The sequence below is a fragment of the Chenopodium quinoa genome, unplaced genomic scaffold, assembly GCF_001683475.1.
Source record: "Chenopodium quinoa cultivar QQ74 unplaced genomic scaffold, ASM168347v1, whole genome shotgun sequence".
NCBI lineage: Eukaryota > Viridiplantae > Streptophyta > Magnoliopsida > Caryophyllales > Amaranthaceae > Chenopodium > Chenopodium quinoa.
Window position 1 is genome coordinate 3,271,285 of NW_018743510.1, and position 19,771 is coordinate 3,291,055.

The window sequence follows — 19,771 nt, forward strand, 5'->3', positions numbered from 1 at the left end:
TCCTTGCTCTTCTCTTACATTACTTCCCTCCCCCAATCTTTCTCCTTCTCACATGTTCATTCAAATCCCCGAAATTGTTGGTCCAAACAGGTGAGAAATCGACCCCAAACTAAGCACCTAATGTTGCCATTGAAGAAATGAACATACCATTCTTGTAGCGGTGGAGTCGACTATGGTAGGTTGCAGAAATGGAGAAGGTTATTATTGTGCCTAAATTTTCATCATAGGTTCACTTGTTCGCAGGTTGTTAGTTATCATGAAGTCAGCAATATGATTCCAAGCAATTAAAAGAAATTAAACAAAGACTTTTCCAAGAAATATTCCAAGGGTATCTTAGTTGAATGAGTCAAAAGGAAGTGCCAAGATAATCGGAACCATGAGCCCCAACTTGCCGTTGGTAAAGACCATTTCAAACCTTAGCAAATAAGTTCACAAGGAGGATGGTGAGGAAATAGGAACTACCTCAGCCCATTAGCTCCGGATTCCACAGAATTTGGAACGGAGCTGTTGAAGCCTTCCAAGAGGATTCTTTTGTTATAACTAGAAAGATAATCTTTGTACAGAGGCATCACTAATATTCTAGCCTAAGTATTCATAGCAATAATCAGCAATTATTAGCAATCACTAGCATCATTACAAATCAATTCTGAACCTAAAGTGTACTTGCATTAACCTATCTACCTATTAGATTGGTGGACTAATTGCCATCCGCAGTTTTTACTACGTCATCAATTTGTGTCTCTTCTCCCCCTTTCCCCTTTGCTCGTTCTTTTCATACCTTTCATCTTCGTTTCAGAACCTACATTATCATTTTCATCCTCAATAATCTAGCTGTTGTCTAATTGAGCCTGGTCTTATCTAGCAGTCAGATTTTTGACCTAAACAGTTTTGCGCCGTCTGTGGGGACACAGTTAGATCATCCTATCAATTTCATTTGATTTGTCGTCCATCATGGCTGGGACTCCTAATCAAGATCCTACCATGGCCAAAATCGTTGAGCAGTTGCGGGAAACCCGAGAAGAGTTGAGAGCTGTCCGAGAGCAGAATCTGAAGCTCCAGAGTGAATCCCAATCTCATCAAGCATCCTTGGAAAAGGTGAACAAGGAGCTTGAATCTTTAAGAGAAATAAGAGAATAAGGTTTAATACAGATGATATTCCTCTGTTCTCCCTGATTTCGTCTGACGAATCTGAAGGAGAAGATAACATTCCCAAGAAGCCTGAAGATGAGTCAGGTTGAAACCCTGACCCCATAGCCAAGAAAGTGGCTATTATTGAAGCCTAGAATCTGAAAATGATGAAGCTCTTGACCCGACTACCAGGTGCGCCAAAATTTGTAGCCTATGAATCTCGTGATGGATTTGCTCAATCCCCCTTCGTGGAGGAGATTGCTAAAGTTAAAATTCCCACGAAGTTAAATATTCCAGCCTTCTCTAAGCTGTACGATGGGACCACTGACCCTCAAGATCATGTGGCTCAGAATAAGCAGAAGATGTGGTAGTCCTTTTGCGCTACATTATCTGGACCTGCACTCCAATGGCTGATTAATTCAAATCCTGGATCTATCAGCAGTTACTCTAGCTTGGTGAATAAGTTCTATCAGAAGTTCGCAACCACCAGAGAGTTGGAGAAGCAGAGTAGTGACCTGCATCGAGTCGTCTAGAAGCAGAATGAGACACCAGGCAATAGTGGGACAGATTCAATAAAAAGATGGTCAAAATCAAGAACTGCGATCATTCAACTGCCATAGAACATTCCGCAGAGGTCTCAGCTACTGTTCCAGATTATATTATGAGTTGACCAGGTATCCTTGCGCCTCTTTCGAAGAAGTCAAAACTAGGGAAATGACCGAAGTCTGTGTAGAAGAGGACGAGCAGGCAAGAGGCCTGGTCGAGAGAAGGCCAGTTGGGTACTCAGGAAATCAATATTCTGGACCCAGAAAGAGTAACTGGCGTGATAATACGCGGCGCAGCAATGTGAGCAGTGTGTCAAATTCAAAAGTAAGTGAAGGCTCTAGTAGGCCAGAACGAGAAGATCATCCTAACATCCATTCATACGGGTTCGATACCGATATAGTTGGAGTAGTCAATGCTTTAAAGGAAATGGGGCAACCTGTAAGGTGGCCTAGAAAGAGCGACAAGCCGGACCACCAAAAGGATAAATTTAGATGGTGCGAATATCATGGAGATCATGGGCATAGGACCGATGAATGCAATGGTTTGAAAAGGGAGGTAGCCTGGTTGCTCAAGAAAGGGTACGTGAAGGATCTCCTAGGCAAGAAAGGAAAGGCATCTGAAGTCAAAAGAGAAGCCCTGCCAGGTTCGCCAGCTTCGCCTCCCCCCAGCGTCGTAATCAGTGCCATAGTAAGAGGATCAAGCATAAGCGGGATGACCTATTCCAGTGCAAAAAAGATAGCAAGGGTTGGTACGTCAGCTTCTAGCATCCCTCAAACCTATCCTAGCAGAGAAGAAAAAGCGTGAGATGAGATGAAAATAGTACTTGACGAAAGCAGATTTAATGAGCCTAAACATCATGATTGTCTGGTTATTTCTCTCCATGTTGGTCATTGTTTAATGAAAAGGGTGTTGGTAGATAATGGAAGCTCAGCCAATATAATATTCAAGGATGCCTTAGATCAAGCTGGGATTAAAGAGTCAGATATCATCAAGAGATCTACAGTCCTCGTCGGGTTCAGTGGTGAAACCATGAATACCCTAGGATAAATCCAGTTGCCAACCTTGCTGAAAGGCGTTAATATGATGCATAATTTATATGTGATAGATTGCAAGACTGCCTATAATGTGATAGTGGGAACCCCGTGGATACATAATATGAAGGCCATCCTATCAACCTATCATCGGTTGTTGAAATTTCCAAGTCCATGGAGGGTAGCAGTAGTCAAAGGAGATAGAAAGCAAGCCAGAGAATGCTATCAGATCGTCTGGAAGCCTCATGGGCCTTTAATTTAGCAATTATAGTAGAATCTAGCACATGAACGCCTAGATGATCTGCAATTAGATGAAGTGGTGTTGGATGAATCCAAGCCAGATCAGATAGTCAAGATCGGAGCTGCATTACCTGCAGACCAGAAAGAAGCTATCATAAAGTGCTTAAAGGAGAATTTAGATTGTTTTACCTGGTCACATTGAGACATGAAAGGAATCAGCCCAGAAGTCATTACTCACAAGCATGAAGCCGGTGATGAAGAAGAGAAGGAAATTTGCATCCAGGCGGAACTAGATTATAAATAAAGAAGTGTAGAAGCTGCTAGATACCGGAAAGATAAGGGAAGTCAAGTACCCAGACTGGCTAGCTAATGTGGTCGTCGTCAGCAAGAAGAATGGAACCTGGAGAGTCTGCATCGACTTCACGGATCTGAATAAAGCATGCCCCATGGACCCGTTCCCCCGCCTCATATAGATTCAATGGTAGATGCTACAGCCGGGCACGAGCTGCTCACATTCATGGACGCTTATTCAGGTTACAATCAGATTCTAATGCATCCAAATGATCAAGAGAAGACCGCCTTCATGATAGATAAAGGAATCTACTGCTACAAGTTGATGTCGTTCGGGTTGAAGAATGCTGATTCTACATATCAAAGACTAGTCAACAAGAAGTTCAAGGACCAGCTGGGGGGCACCATAGAGGTCTACATCGACGATATGTTAGTGAAATCGAAGAAAGCAGTTGGCCATGTAGACCACCTGAACGAGACTTTTAGCATGCTGAGAAAATACTGGATGAAGCTGAATCCATCTAAGTGCTCATTTGGAGTATCTGCAGGTAAGTTCCTGGGCTATGTAGTAATGCAAAGAGGAATCGAGGCTAGCCCAGATCAGGTACATGCTATTATTAATCTGCAATCACCTAGAGATATTAAAGAAGTTCAGAAATTGACAGATAGAGTAGCTGCATTAAATAGATTCATCCCGAGGTCATCAGTTATAATGTTTTAAAGAAAAATAAAGGTTTTTATTGGACTGATGACCATGAGAAGGCCTTATAGGAACTGAAACTCTATTTAATGTCGCCTCCTTTATTATCTAAACCTGCTGAAGGAGAGTCTCTACAGCTTTACCTTGTTGTTAGCACTCAAGCTGTAAGTGCTGTCTTGGAAACGAAAGTTGAAAGTCAGCAATTACCTGTCTATTATGTCAGCAAAACTCTCATTAGTGCTGAAACCAGATATTCATCACTTAATAAACTAGTATTAACACTAATATTAGCTTGCAAGAAACTGCGTCATAATTTTGAAACTCACCCAATAGTGGTGAAAACTAACTACCCTATCAAGGTTGTGCTACGCAGACCAGAACTAATAGGTCGAATGATAAAATGGGCAATCGAACTAAGCAGATTCGACATCAAATATGAACCAAGAACAATTATAAAGTCACAAGCTCTGGCTAACTTTGTGGCTGACTTCAGCCCTGACTTAGAGCAACCAGCAGCCCAAGAAGTGAAGCAAATTACCCAAGTCGCAAACCCAGGAACCTGGACTTTGTATGTAAACGGATCGTCCAATTTCCGAGGTGCAGGTCTAGGTGTAGTGCTGAAGTCGCCACAGGGGGACATGATGGTACAATCTATCTGTTGCAATTTCAAAGCTACTAATAATGAAGCAGAATATGAGGCTTTGATTGCAGGAATGAACCTAGTGAAGGATCTTGGAGCCTCCAAATTATAGGTGTTCTATTACTCTCTTCTAGTAGCAAGTCAGATGAACGGTGATTTCGCAACTAAGGATTCCAAGATGATCTTATACCTAGACTTTGCTAAATCCATAGCAGCCAAATTCGCTACCTTCTCCATTAAACAAATACCTAGAGACCGGAACACACAAGCAGATGCCCTAGCTAACCTAGGATCAACTTTAAGAAAATCCAAGTTCTCATCCATTCCTTTAATTCACCTACTAGCACCTGCCATCAACACCGAGAGCCAAGCACCAAAACCCATCAATCCAGATTTTGCTAAATTAGAGCCCAACGGCTCAGATACCCCTAACTTTGTTAAAGATGAACCTACCGAACCTAGCATTATTGCACCCATAGCAAATCAAACTAGTTGGATTCGACCTATCTTTAATTACCTAGAGCATGATATCCTACCTGAAAAAAACGCTGAAGCAAGAGCACTCAGATTCAAAGCATCCAAGTATGTGATCATCCGAGGTATTCTATTAAAAAAATCAACCAGAGACGTCTTACAACGCTGCATTGAAGAAGATGGATACGAGCAGATACTCAAGGATTCTCACGATGGAGAGTGCGCAGCTCATTCAGGCGGAAGAACTCTAGCTAACATGATACTAACCTATGGTTGTTATTGGCAAACACTGCGCAATGATGCACACAGGTATGTAAGTAAATGTGACATCTGCGAACGTCACTCAAGTATCACTCATAAACCCTCTGAACCTTTGCATCCTACTTTGACACCATGGCCTTTCATGAGATGGGGCATGGATATAGTTGGCAAGCTGCCACCTGCCCCAGGTCAAAAGGTCTATATGTTAGCTCTAACAGATTACTTTTCCAAGTGGATAGAAGCGGATGCATTCCAACAGGTGAAAGACAATGAAGTAATCAACTTCATCTAGACCAACATAATCTGCAGATTTGGCGTGCCATCTGAAATTGTCTATGACAATGGATCCCAATTCATAAGTGCCCCAACCAGATATTTTTGTGATAAATGGAACATCACTCTCATTACCTCAAAGCCCAGATATCCGCAAGCAAACGGATAAGTTAAATCTAGCAACAAAGTAATTATTGGCTCTTTGAAGAAAAAGCTAAAACCAAAAAAGGGAAAGTGGGCAGAAGAGTTACCGAGGATCTTATGGGACAATAGAACCACACTGAGGGCAGCTACAAGTCAAACCCCTTTCTCCTTGGTATACGGATGCGAAGCAGTGTTACCTGCAGAAGTCACCACTCAAACAGCCAAGTATGGTCTGCTGACACCAGAGCGCAACAACGAAGAGCTGTCACATGACCTGGATACTATTGAGGAACGAAGGAACCTGACATACATAAGAATGGCTACCTATCAGTAAATGGTGGCAAGAAGTTTCAATAAGAATGTAAAGGCTAGGATGTTCAATGTAAGAGATTGGGTTCTACGAAAGGTATTCTAAAACACCAGGGAGCTCAATGTAGTTAAATTGGGGGCAACCTGGGAAGGCCCATACCAGACTGACAGGGTAATTGGCAAAGGGGCCTACAGGTTAGTCACACCAGAAGGAAAGCTGGTACCTAGAAGCTGGAATACAGCTCACTTGAAACCTTATCATTTCTAAGTTATTTCTAAGTTACTTCTAAAGTTATTTCCAAGTCGTCTATAAGTTATTCCTAGATTTTTTTTTCTTTTTCTTTTTTTTTTTTTTTTTTTTTTTTTTTTTTTGCAAAAATATCTTTCATTCATTGCCTTTACAAGATCAGTACTAACTCAGCCATTGGAGGGCCGTTGGCGGCAACGCCAACTGTCAGCTCTAACCCGCTGGTTTGTAGGATTAAAGAAAATAACCTGAGTACCAAGTGCCACCCAGAGATGCAAAGGAACAAAGACAAAGCAGAAATAAAGAGTAACCTCAAACTTTGTCAATTTGTCTTTGTTTATTCTATCAAAACTTGCACTGACTTAAGCATCGGAGGGTCGTTGGCTATAACCCTTATGATGCAGGTACAACTTCAACCTGCCAAAGCTACAAACAAACCACGGACCCAGATGCCAGATACCAAAGATATTCAAAGCAAGAATCAGAAGCATTCAAAAGAAAAACTAAAAGTGCAACGAAGGTAAAAACCAAATCTATGTTATTCAAAGAAACCTAGCATCCAAAGTTCAAATTCAAAAGCATAAAACCTTTACTTTTATGAGCAAAGTAAAACACAAGTTCAAAGGTACCAAAGAAAAATGTTTCAAAACAAAGACAGACATAGAACAAGAGCTAAGCTAAGCCTGTGACCTATCTTTCCCAATTCAAGCACCTGTAGCTGGATCATTAGCATTGTGACCTGGAGAAGAATCAGCAATGGACTTCTCAGGATCGATCTCATCAACCTTAGGTTCCTCAGATATAAGATCCTTAATGGAACCGATAGTTAAGTAGTCATCCACTATCTGTCTAAGCTTTTTCCTTCCTACGTTGCCTTCATATTTGTTCAGCAGGAACCCATTTGCCATGTGAGCCTTGATCTTCACAGTAGCCTTAGCTTCAATGTTCTTGTTCTCATCCTCAAGATCTACTATCTTATCATACAACAACTTCAAATCTTCCTCTTTCTTCTTCATGTCTTCCTTAAACTTCTTTTGCTGCTCCTCCATAGCAGTGTTGAGGTCCTTCATCTTCTGATCAGTCATATCCTTTTGAATTTGCAGGTCTCTCCTAGCCTTCTCAGCTCTCTTCAGCTTCCTTTCAGTATCTTCCATGTAAACCCTAGAAGATAGAACATTCAAAAGACCTTGTTTCACGGAGATAACCTAAGTCAGTAATGGGCCTAGCTATAAACACTAACCAAATACTCAGAGAAGATTAGCAAACCTGTAAGATCAGCTGAGTACCATCTGCCAGAATAGAAGGACCATTTAAGTTAGCTAAGCGCTTCTCAGCAGCTGGAAACAGGAGTTTCTGAGCAGCTGGCCAGATTCCATTATTAGTTCCCTCATCAACCAAGAAATCATTTGGGAATCTAACATCATAAGTGTCTGCTATGGTGATTGGATTAGTGGGGGCATTAGACCTAGTGCGAGGAACCCTGGTAGGAATGGGTACCTCCCTGTTGGACAGTGTCTTAGAAGGGCTATCATCATGATGTTGAACTGATGCATCTCCTGATACACCTTGAGAATCATCCCCCCCTCTTTCTCTTAATACGGTTAAGAGCCTCTTCACGGGACATCACATTAGCACTCTTTCCTGGTATATCCAAGATCATGAATCTCAGCTTCATATCCAAAATCTCGAAGAAATAGCTAAGTCATTGAAACATACTTGAAGCCATGGATACACTAGCAGTTGTAGATGGAGTAGGTAGGTCATCAAAAGTTCTATGAGGTATAGGAATCCGGTATAAAGCCTTCACTACTTCTTCTGAACCGTCCTCTGGCTTTAGGGCGTCCAAGCGCAAATCTGCAAAAGATAAATTAAAACCCTTAGTTAATATACTTCGTTCAAAAGTTAAATCATATAAGATTTATTAACTACCTTTATGCTAGCCGCTTCTTATCCACTTTCCAGGTTCCCCCAAAGAATATTTCAAAACAAAGAAGTACCTTGTCTTCGATGTTCGACCATTTGTTTCATACCCAACAATTGGGGGAGGATTGCTGAAGCCCGCTTGTAAACTGTCACCCTATCTAGGTCTTTTTTCCTAAGTTCATAGCACCTGATAAATTAGCCGCATTCATCTTTTCTCTCCAATTGGCCGTGATTCCATCCAACCTATTAATCACCCTCCAAACCGCAGGCATCAGCTGGCCTAGGCTTAAGTCAAAAGTCTCTAAAATGTGCTTAGCCAAGGGGAAAGAGGATAGTTGAAACCATTCTTAAAGGGGAACTCATAAAAAACTATGTTATCCTCACTGCAAAGCTGTGGTCTGTCCTCTGGTCTAGGTACGATAAGTACAGCAGACTCAGGGAACCCAACCACCTTCTTTAGTTTCATCAACTCAGCCTCAGTAATCTTGCTAAGCTTATCCTCGTCGGCCTTCCCCATCTTACTTTGAGTCACTCTCAAGTTCCTATTTAAGTGTCTATGGCATTTTTTCTTAGCAACTTGCTTAATTTTTACCATAATCAAATTGAATTTCACAACAGAAAACAACGACAGCAACGACATTAAAAGAGCAAGGGGAGCAGTAACATACCAGGATAAAGTGAATTTGCGAAGCTTGAATCCACCGCTGCAAAATCCCAACTTAAATTGCGCTTCATTGAAGTAGATTTAGTTTCCCCAATTTCGCAAGAAAAACCCTAGGTTTTCGATTTTGAATTTGCCTTGAAGTTTCTGACTTGAAGAGACCTTTATCCACCTATTTATAAGCGTGCATTTAATATGTCCAACAAAAAAGTGTTCTTTTCAAGAAGTTCATCATTTGCAACGGATTTAGGAGCTTATATTTATCTTCTGAATTGATAATTTTTCCATTGGTTATCTGAGTTTATCTTTTTGAAATTAAATAATTAAGCTTGCCTCGTAGAAGTCTCTAGAACATCTAAGAGTCAAGCTGGGGGCTAACTGTTGTGCCTAAATTTTCACCACAGGTTCACTTGTTCGCAGGTTGTTAGGTTGCAGGTTATCATGAATCAACAATTTGATTCCAAGCACTTAAAAGAAATTAAAAAAAAGACTTTTCTAAGAAATATTCCAAGGGTATCTCAGTTGAATGAGTCATAAGGAGGTGACAAGATAATCGGAACCATGAGCCCCAGCTTGCCGTTGGTAAAGACCATTTCAAACCTTAGCGGATAAGTGCGCAAGGAGGATGGTGAGGAAATAGGAACTACCTCAGCCCATTAGCTCCGGATTCCACAGAATTTGGAACGGAGCCGTTGAAGCCTTCCAAGATGATTCTTTTGTTATAAATAGAAAGATAATCTTTGTACAGAGGCATCACAAATATTCTAGCCTAAGTATTCATAGCAATTAGAAATTTTTAGCAATTAGTAGCATCATTACAAATCAATTATGAACCTCAAGTGTACTTGTATCAACCTATCTACCTATTGGATTGGTGGACTCATTGCCACCCGCAATTTTTACCCTTATTCTTGGGGTTTTCTGCGTCATCAATTTGTGTCTCTTCTCCCCCTTTTCCCTTTGCTCGTTCTTTGCATACCTTTCATCTTTGTTTCAGAACCTACATTATCATTTTCATCCTCAATAATCTAGCTGTTGTCTAATTGAGCCTGGTCTTATCTAGTAGTTAGATTTTGACCTAAACAGTTATGAAGGTGAAGGTGTCGGCAAGTGTTCAGTCATTATGGTGGTCAGCAAAATGATTCAAAAATAAAAGAAAACACTACCTTAGAAGTTGATTCAATGGAGGAGAAAGCTTACAAGCCGCTTTAACGGCGGAGAAAAAGCTCACACGTTGCTTCAATGGAGAATCTAGAGTACAATTCGACGGAGGAGAGAAAGCTCAGAAGTCGCTTTAATGGAGGTTTCAGAGTATGCTACCACATAAGAGCTGAGAGAAAGATTCCAAACTGAGCCCTAGGAGAGAGCTCACAAGCTACTTCAATTGAGGAGAAAGAAAAAAATCAAGGAAAGGGAAACAAAGCTCTAGGAGAGAAAGTGAGAAATTAGGTTAAAATTTTTTGTTACTTAATTGTGAGAATCTGAAATGACATCATTTGAGATGAATTTGGAATTCATTGAATTGAATTTTAACTCTTTACATGCTTGGATTCAGCCCAAATGCAAATCCAAATTCTTGCATTACCCAAACAAATCATTTGGCTCAAATCGGAATTTCAAATAAAATCCATGGTACATATAGGCCATTATCGCTTTCTTTATGGTTGGTTTTTTAAGAGTTAGTATAGACCAATACAATTTGTTCATTTATGTTGTGCTATCATTTTACTGAGAGGAATAAACACCCAATTTACTAGCACTCGTCAAAATTTGGTGATAGCTTAGGAGACAACCCCAATTAATAAAATTGATATACAAACTTTGTATATAGCATTCAATTTAGAGAGAAAGCTGGTACTTCAAGTAATGGTTTTACCTCTTAGCGGTTTAGAGTTATTGACTAGCATTTTCCCAATGCTTAGCTACTCACTTATTAATAATAAGTTATTATGAATTGACTCGATACGATTAGTTTTATTGGTGATAATAGTACGAAAGTGAAAATCTATTTTAAAAAGAAAAAGCATACAAGAATGCTCATATCATGGATCGGTTAGGAAGCATCCATCTATTATTACGCATATAATACAACAGGGGAGCCAATGATATGAACCCTTAGCTTAGCTAAATACAACGGCCTCTTTCCAGAGACCTAGATTTATCATTTCTGGTACCACCACTTACATTATTATCATTCATATATATCATTCTATCCTGTTAGCTGACGATGATCTGAGATCAGAATCTGACCGAGAAAACATGCATGTTAAGATGTTGGTCGCTCATACTCTACTATTAGCTGGCATTGGTATGACTCCATCAAAGAAATCACCAAAGTAGTTGCGAGGCTCATGTACAAGCCTTGAGATGATGTCCCTCAGCGTAATGACACCTTCAAGACATCCGCCTTCATCAACCACGTAGATACGATGGATGTTCAGAGAGTCAAGGGTGAGGATAACTTTCTTGAGAGTGTCATCCTTTTTGCATGTAATCATCCCACTAAGTGGAGGTGATGACCCCTCATGGTGCTCTTCTCTGTACTTCTTTGAAGCAAGTAAGAAGTCCTTAGCAGTGATGGATCTGCAACAATAATTATGACATTAAATTTACGAAGATAAGGTTTGAATCTTATGTGCCCTGCCATCTCCAGGGGACGAACATGAGTTTATGCAAACTATATGCATTGCCATTGGTGTCACTAGTTGTATGACTAAGCCTTATATTAGGTGAAATTCTAAACTAAGGTCGCCACACGTTTTTTTTCGCTCTTGTAACATAGGATCTAAAAATAGCAGACAGATTCCCTCAGTCCAGAATTAACACTCTATACTATTCTGGGATACACGTAAAATTTGTCACATTTCCTAATAGATATCCAAATATAACCAACTTAAATGAAGCAGCACGGACAGAGGGTAATAACAGACCTGCAATCCTTGTATATCTCTGGAGCAGTCAAAAGAAATTGAACGTCCCTTATGCTAATATTACCAACTGCTTTAGCTCCATCGTAATCAACAACAGGAATCCCTCCAACACCTTTTAGCCTCATCAGTTTGAAGGCCTGAAGAACCGGTTCATCCTCATAGACCTAGAAGAAAATAGAAACTGCACGTCAATACAAAGAATGCCCTGGAAGCTAGGAAATTAGGAACGCATCTTTTTTTGAGGGGGTGGGGTGAAGTGTGCGCTGGTATTTCAGAGAACCGAGACACTTCTCTCGAAATTTATCACAACAAACGGCATGCAAAATTGGAGTGTAGCATTCCAAATTAGTGCCTTGACAAAAGAAACAGTTCTGAGATTCAAGATAAATACTACCCTGTACCTAGCTTGCTACCTAGTGCTGAGTGATCTACAAGACTACAACTAGCTTATGACCCATTTGATGATACTGCAAACTTAAGAAGGAAATTTTTTATCTAACAAGAAATTAACAACACTGTTTTTTGCTCTATGTAGATATATAGCCAGTAAAGAACCACAAACCTTGACTACTTGCTTAGGACTCATCAGTGGAAGACCAATTTCAGTGAGCTTTCGGGTTCCAAAGTTTTCAAACCAATGAAGCCCGGCACACTCAGCTAGCATGTGGATAACAGCAGACTGAGTTATTATATTCTCAACCTTTGCACCACCAACAACAGGAACACCTTTCATTTTGTACTTTGAGAGCAGTAGCAGGACAGTCAACATAGAGTTTGTATCTTGTAAGGCTAGAAATGGAGCCCACCGAAATGACCCCGAAATATCTCGAACCTGTTTAGATAAAAGTTAGTTGATGCAAGAATTATAATGACTTTTGCATGAAGTACAACAAATTTAACAAGATTCACCGTTGTTTTCTTATACAGCTCCGAAGCAGTAAGTGCTCCAAAGAAGTTTCCAGATGTCATTGCAGCTGATCTTGGGCTCATGCTTCTTTCTAGTTTTGTGGCCCTATTCACTCCATTTGTGTTCACTGCAGCAGCACTGCTGTTGCTCTTTGGGGACGGTAAAACTCGGTTTGATTCATCATCTTCTGACTGCCAGAAAATCCATTATAAACCTCAAGAGATTATTAATAGAGTATAAAAATTCTTATTATAGTATTTTGTCCAACTCATACAATTCAGTCACACATCTACAAACAATATACTACCAAGAATACCATATCATTATCCAAGGTTAATAATGAAGCTCTAGCCTAGAGTGCTTCCCAATTCCCACATAATTATGGTTTCTGATATGTTCTTGATTCAAAAGCTAAAGTAACAGTCAGCTTATGTACAATTGCTGAATATGGACAGTACTTAAACAAACTACTATGACTAACAAAAACAAAAACTAAATCAGCAAGTCTACATTGATTTTGTAATGTCCTTTTCCCCTAGTCCCTATAGAAATTCAAAAGGGACAGACCAGACAGTACACAGACAATCAACTATGAGTTGCAATAACGATTACTCAATTAGAAAGGCTACATACACTAAGCAATATCCTTTCCCAAGCCCCTGTAGTAATTATAAAGGGAGGGTCGAATAGAAACAGATGAAAACAATCGAACTGTGTCTGTCAATACTAAATAATGAAATTTTTTAGCAACCTTGCATACCCAAGATTTCTTAGCAACTACAGGACAGCACTATAGAATTTCACCTCTAATTGATATAAGGTAGTGAGTCATAATACACGACAATATGAAGAAAATGAACAGATGAACAAACACGAGAAAAATAAGTGGGAAGATCAATGTGAAACGGAGGAAGTAGCTTTGAATCAACCAAATGCACATAGCATACAGAAACCAAGTGTAGAATGTAGAGTCGCAAGTGTTTATTCACATACAGACCTTTTGTATAACAATTTAAGTTTCAGAGAATGAGCTTAGAGGTTAACTGACCTGATGCAGTATCCAAACAGCTATTCCAGGAAACTCCACAATCCCAATATATCTCTCAATCCAAGTAGCATCATCTGACGCTTCAACATCGACAACAGGCGCACTAAGAAGTTTATGCTGAGAAAGTATGCTAACAGCTTCAGCCAGACTGCAGTTCGATTTTATTTCAACTGCATAGCACAAAATTAATTAGGAACTTGGCGCGACATACTGGAACATCACTACATAGCAAATTTCTAAGCCAAATAATATTATCATGGCATGTTCAATCAGTATACATCAAAACTACTGGTACTAATGTTATCACCTAAAACTTCATGAGGAATTTTGATCTAAACCCATCATTTTTACAAAACAAATAGCAATGGACCAAAATATTGTACTTCCATTTATTTTTTCCTTACTACAATTTGAATTTTACCCTTCTTAATTAATCAACATTATAAAAGTTGATATTTTGATAATATATATCAAAACAAATCTAACATGAGCACACTTAGCTTCAATGCTTCACTATGCATTAAAAAAGTTGGTATAATAAATAGTGCATATATCATATATGTGCTCCAATAATTTAAGTGCCCCATAATCACTTTTTACGCTATTATTCTATTAATAACACACATTCCCGTCAAAAAAAAAAAAAAAAAAAAAAAAAAACACATTATTATTTGGGTTTATTTTAGAACCGTCTTAATGTATACTAGATATATACTCTGTAATACTACGATCATATCTATTGATAATTAAAAATATATTTTAATTTCGGCCTAAAAAAAAAAACAGAGGAAATATCAAACATGTACTTTTTTTTTTCCCCCTTCATCCGTCCCCTAATAAATACGAGTATCAAACTAATTTGTTGGACAGTGATCGGATGAGTAGTAAAAAAGGAAAAATCAACAAATTAAAACCCAAAATTCACAATAACAATCTTAATTTCTCATGATTTACCCCAAATTAAATAATTTATCTAATCATCAACAAACAACTTTTTAATTATAATTCATCAAAAACTCATAAACATAATATAAAAACAAAAAAAACAAATAAAAAGAACAAACCAACCTTTGGAAGCTTGAGCAAGAGGAAAGGAAGAAACAGGAATACTCTCAAAACAAGCATTAAGTTTATCGGTAGGACTAAGTTGAGCTTCTAAATTATCCCAAATATCCTCCACTCTCATCCCTAATTTCGCCTCTGGACTCGACGACTCCATCATTTTTCCTTCTCTCTCCAAAACATTACCATTCTCTCTCCTCTTCAACTGCACCTCCATTTCTGGTCAAATCAAATCACCTTCTAAAATATTTTCCTTTTGCTTTTCTTTTCTTTTGTATTAGCAATCAAAACAAAATAAAGAACTGATTAGTTAGATGAAAATGATGGGTGTATATATATGAATGATTGGAGGTTTTATTATGTGTGTTGGGGAATATGGGGTTATGATGGGGTGATTGGTTTGATGGAATCAATGGCGTTGAAATACAATGATTGAGGGGGTGATTGTGTCAAACTGTCAAAGGGGGGGCTAAGTATGATGGGTTGTTGACGTGGTATGGGGTGCTAATAAATTTGGAGACTTATCCGTTTAGATTTGTCCGGATATTGACGGGTGTCACTGTACCAGTAATTAAAGATGGATAGATTTACATGAACACTCCTATGTTTAAGTACAACTGTACAAGTACACTATTGTCCAATTATCCGCCCATAGTTATAGGGTTTTTTTTTTTTTAGGACAAATGTACTACTCCTGTAATTAAGGGATTTCTTAAATTAATTTTATCATTACCCATGTATATAATTCTGTTTTTTTTTTGGGAAAGGTAAGAAAAATAGGGAAAGCATCAGGTACCCCTCCTCAGTCCTCATAAGGGGTGTTTCGGGATTTTCTGTGTCCTTCGGGAGAGTTACAACACCAAGACTGGAATCCAGACGTCTGTACCTGCAAAACAACGGAGACTCCGGATGGGGGAGTTCCGCCTCCAATGATCAAGTTAGAACCGGAATGGAGTCTGTAATAAATGCGGAAGTTAATGGTCTTCTCGAATTATGAGAGTGGGAGTAAATGATCTGCACTTAATGTGCTCGGTTGGTTGGTATTGAATGTGAATGGTTTCCAATGGGGAAACATCTCCCTATTTATAGGGTCTGGAAGCATGTGCCATGTGTCCAGAGGGGATTGGCTCTTATGAGCCACTCTGAAGGTGACACTTGTCACACACCGATTGGACCACGTGGCATAAGGTATTTTTACCCTAAACATTTGCCCCTCATAGATGTAACGTGGCAGGACACGTGGCATATGTGACACTTGTCACTCAATCATTGGCTAACGGCAATAACCGTTCACCTTCTAGGGGAGTTTGCTGGGATGACCCTTCGCATTACCCTCCTTTATATAGTCGTTCACCCCCCTCATTTCGTCATCTTCCAAAGTTCAGAAAGAGAGAGAGTTAGCCGGCTTCCGGAGAGAATTAGTGAGAAAACCCGCCTATTCCCGCCTTTAACCACATCCAACAATACGTTTGTGATTGTCAGACGACACAACTTCCTAAAAATCGTCTGAGGGGTTTGCAAGCAATTTCTTTTTATTTCCAAAGGCACATACGGGTATACTATCTGTGCATCAATTAACTCAAGCTTCACAAACCGCTTGAGTATCACCAAGCAAATACAACTGCTTTCATAGAGGGTACATCCGGTCAAGCGCCTGTGCCCCTTGCAAGCCATCATCTGATTTTCGCCTGCTAATTCAGCCGGTCAACACTTTGTTTCTTTCAGCTTACTTTTGAGGTACCGTCTCTACCTCCCTCAACTCTTTCATGTATTTTCGTTTGTGCCTTATTCTCCTTTTCTTTTATAAAAATGAATGGATTCACCAAATACACACACAGCACACCATGATTTAGAGGGCAACCGGTCCCCTGGTACGGCTGAGTCTAGGACTGGGGGAGCTGCCTCTAGGTATTGGGATTCCCCTTCTCCATCTCCATCCCAATCCGACCATCTCCGTGTCTGTGCAGGACACTATGGCTCGAACTAGAAAGACGACTATAAACCCGGAGTTTAGAGGAGAAAGCTCCGAATAAGGTCCGCCTGAGATGGATTAGGCTGAGATGACAAGGGGATCTCCTGGAGGTACCCCAAGCACCCTTAGTGATGGAATTTTGGGGTCCGATAGCGGAGGCGGTACGGTGAAGATGTCGCCTCTATCTCCAAAGCTGAGAAGGGAGAGCCCTCTAATGAGGGAGACAACAGTGAGGCCGCCTCTAGGTCACGGTCTTAGCAAAATAGTAGCAGCAGCTATCTTACACCGGTTGTAGATAGTGAGGAAGAGGAAAGACTCACTTGGAATAATAGGGGTGATCCCCTCCAGATTAAGGTCTCGGCCAGAGACAAGGCCAATATGGAAAGGCACCTGGAAACCTTTATCCGCAAACGGCCTCTAGGACCGGGTTATACCATCCGGGTGCCGCCTGAGCTGAGTACCATAGCTTGGGAAGACGACCAACGCAATGCAAATGAGTAATTTGGCTGCTATGAGGCAGCCTTTCTAGCCGGTCTCCGCTTCCCTTTTCACAACACAATAAAGGACATCCTAAGAGGATATGGCCTAGCCGTGTGGCAGTTAACCCCAAACTCTTGGGTTAACATCTTAGGCTACATTGCCGCTTGTGAAATGTAGGGTTTCCATCCCGGCTGGGATGCCTTTGCCCACATGCATTACCTAATTAATTCGAAGTCCAGGTGGGTGGAGGGCATGGTATACTCTAACTACCTACCCCAAATACCTGATGACCTTAGACAAACCGTCTTAGTGGCCAGATTGGAAGAACCGCTTCTACCTGGTCTCTGCCCCCACAAAGCAAGAGAACTCCAAGCTTAGGACCTACAACCGGAAGCCGAGTCTGCTAGGGCAGAAGTGTAAGTTACCCCAGGTCCCGGATGAGGACTATGAGAGGATAATAGAGGCGGGGTTCATTGAACTTACTACCACCACCCTCTCAACCGGTGAATTAATAAGAGTACCCAAGAATTGGGTACCCAAACACGAGTTTTTGAGGGATGAGCACTCAGTTCACTAAACGTATGTTGCGGATGCATCCGACACTCTTTATGCCGCCTTTGCTACTTTGTACTTGTGATTTTTTTTTTGCATCATGGTCTAATCAGACGGTTTCTTTTTGCAGTAAACGCTTTAAGGATGCTGCCCGAGAGCAAGACCCCCGCAGACATCCGCAAGGAGAATGCGGAAAAGAAGAAGGCTGCCCAGGCGGCTAAAAGCCAGGTAAAAACGCCTATTTCTCCCTTTTCTTGCATTCATCAATATTAATGTACACCGGCTGACCATAAAGACCCCCAATTTTTATTCAGGATGGAAGCAAGGCGCCTTAATCTCTCACAAAGTTGATCAGGCCAAGGCCGGGGGGTGAGGTTGCTGCCCCCAGCAAGTCTCAAAAGACTTCTGCCCAGACGGCTCCGGGCCGTGTGACTGTTGGGGGTAAGAGCGTTAAAATTACCGGCGTGGGATTCGATCTCTCAGCCAGACAACCGGATGCCTCTGAGGCATCGAAAGGTGGAGAGAAACCTAAAACTACAGGCGACCCTGTAGTTATTGTATCTCAAGGTACAGCTGATCCCTTCAACCTTCTTGTGCTTGGCAGACCCATGCGGGTCAAGTCACACTCTCAGCTCCAGCCAGAAGATTCTTCTGGCAGCCGGCAATCTATAGGAGGAGCGTATGTAGCTTTATCACCGTCTCTTTCTGGTGCAGATCTCTCCCCCCAATGGCCGGATGTACAACAGTACTCCCGGGCCTTGTTGAAGTCCATCCCCAAGGAGGAGAAGGAGGCGATCCCGGGGATCAATGTCTTCAATGCCGACCGGGTCCTGGCTAGCCTGGCTGAGGTATGAGTTTGCATATATATATATATATATATATATATATATATATATATATATATATATATATATGTTTTTTTGATCTTCTAACTCTAGCTGTGGTCATGCAGTCAATGCTGCGCGTGGAGGGGCTGAAAAAGGCCTATGCCAGGAAGCAGGAGGATGTAAGACAGGTTAAAAGAGAGGCGTTTGAGACCCATAACGTTGCTCAATATTCCATGATAGTGCATGAACTAGAAACTAAAAGTCAAATCATGCAACAGGCGGACTCCATCAAACGGCTCCAAAAATCCCTTGATGAGGCCAATACCAAACTCTTCAATCTTCAGGAGGCGTACAAAAATTCTGAAGACGAGCTTAAGAAGACGGGAGAGGCTCTCGAATCTTTGAAGGGCGCCTAGAAAGAGAACTCCTCCCTTAAAGCTGAGAATGAACGCTTGAAGAAAGAGGCGGCTGCTGCCAACAAAAACTTTGAAGCCACTCTTCATGCTGAGCAGAGCCGGCTCATCGAGGAGAATGAGCAAGACTGCGAAAATTGCATGAAAATGGCCTTGTCCCTCGTGCATCCGGAGACGGAGTACGCCGTCTGGGAACTGGCCTATAAATATGCAGATCTTGCCATCCTGGCCAAGGAGGAGAACAAGCCGGAGCCCGAGCCGTATGAGGACTGGGCAAAGAAAGAGATTAAGGCCATGCCGGCTGACGCGGGCTCTGATGGGGAGGAGGAGAACCAAGCGGAAAATCAGAAGACTCCTGCCCTAGAGTCAGTCGCCAAAGACGCTCCTTGCCCGGCTCCTCAAGCTTAAGCTTTTTTTTTTTTATCTTTATTCCCTTCTCTAGCCTGCGTGTCATGTATCTTGTAATTCAACAATGTTCTTTTATCCCGGATGTGCATCTGGTCAACAATTAATGATATTTGCCGACTGTGTCAGTTTTGCAAGTTTGATTTCGATTTTTCAAAATTCTGTTGAATTTTCGCATGTTGCATTTTTTGCTAATTTTTGCCAAGTAGCTGTTTCCATGCGGTCATCCGGATGTCCTAGATATACTTGCCTCTGGACGGATGTATGCTCGGTTGATTAGTGTCGAATTTTAAACTGAGCAGACATC

The 19,771-nt window shown here is 40.9% G+C and overlaps 1 protein-coding gene across 1 annotated transcript; it reads right to left on the bottom strand.

Annotated features, from left to right (window-relative positions):
* Window positions 1-10,855: 10,855 nt before the first annotated feature.
* LOC110739736 (SNF1-related protein kinase regulatory subunit gamma-1-like) lies at window positions 10,856-15,166 on the bottom strand. The gene is made up of 6 exons (XM_021920206.1): window positions 14,822-15,166; window positions 13,754-13,923; window positions 12,708-12,896; window positions 12,361-12,630; window positions 11,799-11,962; window positions 10,856-11,451 (listed from the first exon to the last, which is right to left on the bottom strand). Exons 1-6 carry the CDS (start codon window positions 15,030-15,032, stop codon window positions 11,151-11,153), a joined length of 1,305 nt encoding a protein of 434 aa, XP_021775898.1. The 5' UTR covers window positions 15,033-15,166; the 3' UTR covers window positions 10,856-11,150.
* Window positions 15,167-19,771: the final 4,605 nt, after the last annotated feature.